The following is a 6,039-nucleotide window of genomic DNA, read 5'->3' as shown; positions in this document are numbered from 1 at the left end:
AGGAGACAATGAACAAAGGTCTTTTCACAAAATAGCAAAGGCTATATGTTAGTCTCTCAATAGGCTAATGATGTTGAAGCTAAAGTTAAGGAGGTATTCAGAAGGTCAAAGAGAATCACTGTTAAGTGGGAAAATAACATGGTCAGGGCACATTTGGGACATTTAATTTTGTGATGGTGAGCAGAATGGAAACTCTTTGGAGGGAGAAAGTGAAGGAAGATAAGTAGATCACAAGTAACCCTGTTGCGGTATCTCAGGTGTAAGATAGCAAGGGTTTGAATTAGAGATGGCAGTGGGAATTTAAAAACTGGAAAGAAGAAAAAGAGAAAGGGTAAAAAAGACTGCAAAGAAAAACTAGCGGACCTTGGTCACTGACCAGATACAAACAAATATGTACAGATCGTGGGTAGAAGGGTAGAATGAAGGAATGTCAAGGATAAAGTCAATGACTTCTGAATGATTGGGAGTAAAAGGTATGGTGAGTTGTGAGGTTTTTTGTTTTGTTTTATGAGGGGATTGGAGAGGGATGAGAAGAGGTGAAGGACAATGATGGAAAATGACATTTAGACTATGGAGTTTGATGTCAACAGGAGATACCCAAGTGACATAAAATTGAAAGGAGAGTAGGTGTATAACTGATATTTTCAAAGGAGGGGAGGGGAAGACACAGAAGGGACCTGAGGGGAGTTTGGGCTTAGACATGTGGAAAGTCACCAAAGGAAAATACTTAGTAAGTGATTCGAAGTTCAAGACTGGAGCTCTGGGAGAGATTTAGCAACATAACTTCCCTTAAAAATATTTTAAATATTTGAGGTCTATATCTGTTGACACACAAAGATATTCATTATATATTATTAAGTTACTTTGGGATTTTATCCCTAAAGGCAGAACTAGCCATAGTTCTGAGAGTTATGATAAACTAGCCATAAACTAGCAAGTGATAAAAGGATAGCTATGATACACAGTCAGTAGGAAAGGGGCCATCACGAGCTTCCACCCAATCGAGAACTTACATTTTGCTGGGTAAATTCTCTGAACATAGCTGCCAGCCTGTCATCCTCAATATCACAGTCAGTCTTGATAGCCACATTGAGAATGTGAATTGGTTCATCCCTGGGAACCTGTAACTCAAGAATACAAGCCAAAGAAATTATGAGGCTGGCCAATACAGATGCAGGTAGAAGTTATAATATTTGGTAGAATACCTGAAAAACAGATACACCCCACAGGATATTTTGGTTTGCCCAGCAGTAGGAATGAGCAAATTGAAACCACTGTCCAACAGCCACAGAGAGATTAAATAAAGTAAAGCATGTAACTTTTAAAAGATAAGGCAGCAGAGGCATTAGCAATAGGTGGCCCAATCTTTACTTGGCATGAAGTTGAAGATCACTATGTCTCACCTTTTTTATCAGTAAAATGGGGGTGAAACTATTTGCCACATCTCTTCACAGAATGTGAAGGAAAATGAGTGAAATAAGCCATCTGGACATATTCCCACATAATATATTTCCCTATAATTTATCAAACAATGGAAGTATCAAATCACGAAAAAATAACATTGTAGAGGAAGAATAATTTATTTACTGGTAAGTAAAAAGAAATGATTTAATAAAAAGACAAAGTTTTAAACAAAATGCCTATTTTTTTTTCCTGTAATCTAAAGTCCTCCATTCTCTGAGGATTATGATTGCACCATTAAGCAAAAATATAAGCCATGGCTGAATAAGAATTCCAGCAACCAAAGCCCAAATCCTTAAAACAACATTCAGAGATTCAGAGGCAGCTGCAATGGACATAGCTGAGCCCATTCTATACTATGGACTCCAAAATTAATATAGTTTTTTTAAAGTTAGGATTTATATTCCACCTGTTTCCAGAAAATACTTTGGTGACGCATACAAAATTAAATACTATAAAGTGGGGTAAAAGGATGAATTCTTTCCTGTAATAGTTCCAAATCAGAAAGATAGTATACAGTACAAGTCCCATGTCTGAGGGTACAACGCAGTCTCCCAAAAGGGACATTATACCTTATCTTCATCATAAAGAGACGTGTGACCTGCCTCAGGGAATGTGGGACTCTGGGGTGGGGAGTCGGAGAAGCAGCTCATCACTTCATCAAAGATCCTAAAAAATACAAGAGAAACACCCACCATGAAACCCAAGTGGCAGGAAACTAACACTACCATTGCCAGCTGAGTCTAAAAGAATAATCTATCTTAGCCTGGCCTCAATAGTTAACTGAATAGAATCACCAGTGGCTAGAGGTGACATGCAAAATTTCACCAAGTGGCAGAAATTAGGAGGATGGATTGTTTAAACTTTAATAAACCATATATATTTTTTCTTTTTTAGAAAGAATGATCTAAAGCTTTTTTGTTTTGTTTTGTTTTCCTCATATGTAAGATACGAGCACTGCTGTCATCATCAGTCTTAAAGTAACAGAAAGTGCCCGGAACTGGAGTAGTGACAGACCAATGTAATTACCCCTCCCCCTAGGGTAATGCATCAGTATACATCAAGAGATAGATGCAGAATGCATTTAATCAAAAGATGTATCGTCTCTTGTGGGGCTCACTCTAGTGTTATGTTTAATTTCTCCTGACATTTCACTCATCACAGAGCAGACAGCTTCTTCTGTTAGCTCCTCAGGAAAAGATGGTTTTCGTTTGTTTCTTTTTTTCTGACTAGGCTCATATTACAAGTAGAGGCTTGTAGAAACTGAACGAGAGGTAGAAATGCAAGGATATATACCTCTCTGAGAGCATATACAGCAAGGGTTACATCTTTTTAGCTGGCTCATGGCTATTTGGGAGACCTTTATTCATTCTGCAGAAAGCTGAGACCCCAAAACACAGATGTCCATAGCTCCCCTTGTATAGACATAGTTCCACAATGTCTTACCTGACAAAATCTTCGAAAGTCCGAAAAGAGACCATTCCGCCCATCCGCTGACAAGGTGGAGTGAATGAGTTGTCCAACAGCACATCGCTGACACTAGCTACATGGGTCATGCCATAGTGGTTGAGGTTGGAGGAGAAGGACATTCTAAATGGTAATTCAATCACGTTCATTAGACAAGGAGGGTAGGAGCAAGGACTGGGAAAGTAACAGTAGGGAAAAGGAACTAGGACAAAACACTGAAGTAGGGTCAGGTTGCAGAGCAGATTTGGTTTTTTTTACCCACTACGGATAAGGTTGTTTTGCTGGATTCATGTTAACCCTTTCTTTTGAATTTCCCCATATAAACTATATTTTCATCACTCCAAAATTTCTTCAAATAAAAAGCTAAGGACTGTTAGGAATTTCCAGGCAGTTTTAATACAATTACATTGTAAGATGTCCAATGAATGAATAGCACATGGGGTTAAAAACCATCCTGCATCTTCCCCCTCCCTAAAGCATACCCTCCTTTAAAAGGAAGTAAGCAAGCCAAATGAGTTGTAACTATGCAATGCTTAAGGCATTTTGTTTTCTAGGAACTGTAATAGCGTTTAAGCATTCACAGATATATAAAGAGATAGGTAGATATATGTATGTAAAACAACAATTATAATTAAGTCATCTGGAATGGTTTAGTAAATAATTATATAAAACATTAGGGAACAGAAACAGGTCACAGTCTATAAAAGGAAATTTACTGAGGAATTTACTTTTTCCTTTAATGGGTTGGTAGGGATAGTTACTGGGGTTACAGTTCTCCCTTTTTGAAAAGAGAGACATTTTTCAACCCCAAATTGCACGTTTTTCTTTTCATAGTTAAGCACTTCTATATCAAAACAAAAAAAATCTCCATTGAAAGCCCTTAATAATTTCCAGCAAGATACAAAAGGGCAGAGCATGGGTCTCAAAGTATGTGTAAGCATGACAAACAGCTGCTAAACAGAGATGTCTGAAGATAACTGAACTGATTTGTTCAATCTAAAAACAATGAATCTCTATATTTCTTGTGCACCTTAATAGTATGTACTGATAAATAATACTGTAAAGTGTTTCTGAATGCTCAATCAGGACAGCCTGTTAGGAAGGACCAAGCTAAAGGATGCCTCCAAGACTTGCCTGCCATGTTACCAGCATACTGATCTGAAGCAAGTTCAGGGCAAGGCAATGGCACTTGAATTTAGAGAACTGCCCCAAATATCTCCTTGAAGTATACCACCTGCAGTGTTGCAGGGGGAAGAGAGATGACAATGTGGACTTGATATCTGGGTACATACTGTACCCTATCGCAAATCATAATTATAAGGCAATGGAATTCTTTATAGGATGGGAGTGCTGCTCACACAGACTATAGAGACTGACACTCCAGGTTTTTATTCCTTTGGTGAGTGATGACTATGGAAAAGGTACATCATTTTTGACAGTACTCGGGAGTAGAAGGCAAAGTGGGAGAGGAAACCATTGATACCATGAATGAAACAAACAAATGAAACACACATCAAGCAAGTCTTACACATGGTGCTCACTAGAAACTGGGATTCAGAGTTGTATTACCACAGAAGTGCTATCATCCTCCTCTTTTCTAGGATCACCAGATATATTTACTAAAAGAGCAAGTTTGTGAGGCATTGTATCTTTTCTACCTGCTTGGCATTAGACAGGAAAGATAAAAGGGTTCCAGACCACATTTAAAGGGAACTCCCTCTGAAGAAGCTATGTTTGTGGCAACCATGGGGTTAAGTAGCTTTTTCACTCAACTGAACCCCATGGGAAATATCGACTATTCAGTTTCCCCTTACTGCTATGCTTGTGAACCAGGGCGGCTAAGGGCAGGCAGAAATGAGCCAAGCCCACTCACCAAGGGAAGATTACAAGACCAATTAAAAGCATTCCCTTTCCTCTCCACATCCAAATTGGGATCTAAAAGCTATGATTAGTTTTGATTACTTAATATTTTAAAGGGAGAGGGACAAAATAAATGCAAATCTATAGTTCCACATGTAGCTGATTATCTGCAAAGACCTTGCCATCAACTTACTATTGCTTTTGCATTTTGTGGATTCGATTCCAATCAGAATTGCTATCCTCTCAAACTTGCATTGTGTTGCCTTGCTTGGTTCAAGAGACAGGAGAAACCCAAAATACTAAAATATCACTTATGTTATGTTAGCCTAGAAACCTCTACACAGGGCTAAACACATCAAAATTTAAATATACTTTTCCAATGTTAATCTTATTATAGGTCTGAAATAAAAACTGACTATCATTCTAACACTTTAACACTTTAGAAAATTAACTAACAAACTGATAAAACATGAGATCAGCTATTTCTGGATCTGCACTCCTCTAAAAGGAGAAGCAAATTAGAGAAACTAAAAATTGTAAAAACTGTGAATAATTTGCCAGGATAGGAGTAACCTTAAGGGTTTCTCCTCTGAAAGCCCCAAACTACACAGAGAACTTAGCAAAAGAAGATGCTGCTAGCAAGGCTGAATATAAGGCAGACAGACCCCCTACCATATACAGCTAGATGGGAGCTTCTCCATACTGAGGTTTTTCAAGTAGTGCTTTTTGAACAGCCGAAGAAAAGCTGAAGACATGTTTTCCAAACAGAAAGAATAATTTAGTATGTCCAAAGGGGAGCTCAGGACTCCCTAGCAGACAACACATTATCATGTCAAGTGTTATTTTTTTCCTGGTTTCACTATTATAAGTTACATAAAGGTGCTTTTAATTGGAAAAGAAACTAAACATACGGTACCTGTTTAGCGTAGGGATGTTCCCTCTGTAATTAAACAACCACAGTTAGTTACTGATAGGTTAGTGAAAGCCATCATAAAAGAATTGTCAGAGCAGATACAGACCAGTCGTGAGGAGCTCCAGTTTGGCAGCTCTGGCATTCAGCAGACATCATTAAGTGCTCATTTCCCTTCAACCCCCAGGATGCCTCCAAAGAGGCATGCTCCTAACCTACCCCACTACAGCAGCTGTTGATGGAAAGGGTCAAAATGTATTTACCATGTATTTTTAAAATAGCTCTATTACCAAAAAAAAAAAAAAGCAGAGTAGTGGTAAAACACAGGCTAATGAAAATTA

General features: G+C 38.2%; 1 protein-coding gene across 4 annotated transcripts in view; it reads right to left on the bottom strand.

The window, feature by feature from the left end:
• Positions 1 to 6,039, bottom strand: part of ACACA (acetyl-CoA carboxylase alpha) — a 360,465-nt gene that overhangs the window by 123,639 nt on the left and 230,787 nt on the right. For all 4 annotated transcript variants that reach the window (XM_011953628.1, XM_011953625.1, XM_011953626.1 and 1 more), the window contains 4 exons: positions 5,705 to 5,728; positions 2,908 to 3,051; positions 2,034 to 2,130; positions 1,014 to 1,121 (listed from right to left, as the gene is read on the bottom strand). In XM_011953628.1, coding sequence (XP_011809018.1) covers positions 1,014 to 1,121; positions 2,034 to 2,130; positions 2,908 to 3,051; positions 5,705 to 5,728 — 373 coding nt within the window. The remainder of the gene's footprint in view (positions 1 to 1,013; positions 1,122 to 2,033; positions 2,131 to 2,907; positions 3,052 to 5,704; positions 5,729 to 6,039) is intronic.

This window comes from Colobus angolensis, unplaced genomic scaffold (assembly GCF_000951035.1).
Source record: "Colobus angolensis palliatus isolate OR3802 unplaced genomic scaffold, Cang.pa_1.0 Scaffold37, whole genome shotgun sequence".
NCBI classification, from domain to species: Eukaryota; Metazoa; Chordata; class Mammalia; order Primates; family Cercopithecidae; genus Colobus; species Colobus angolensis.
Note: the sequence above shows the minus strand (reverse complement) of the source record. Positions and strands in the feature narration are given on the sequence as shown.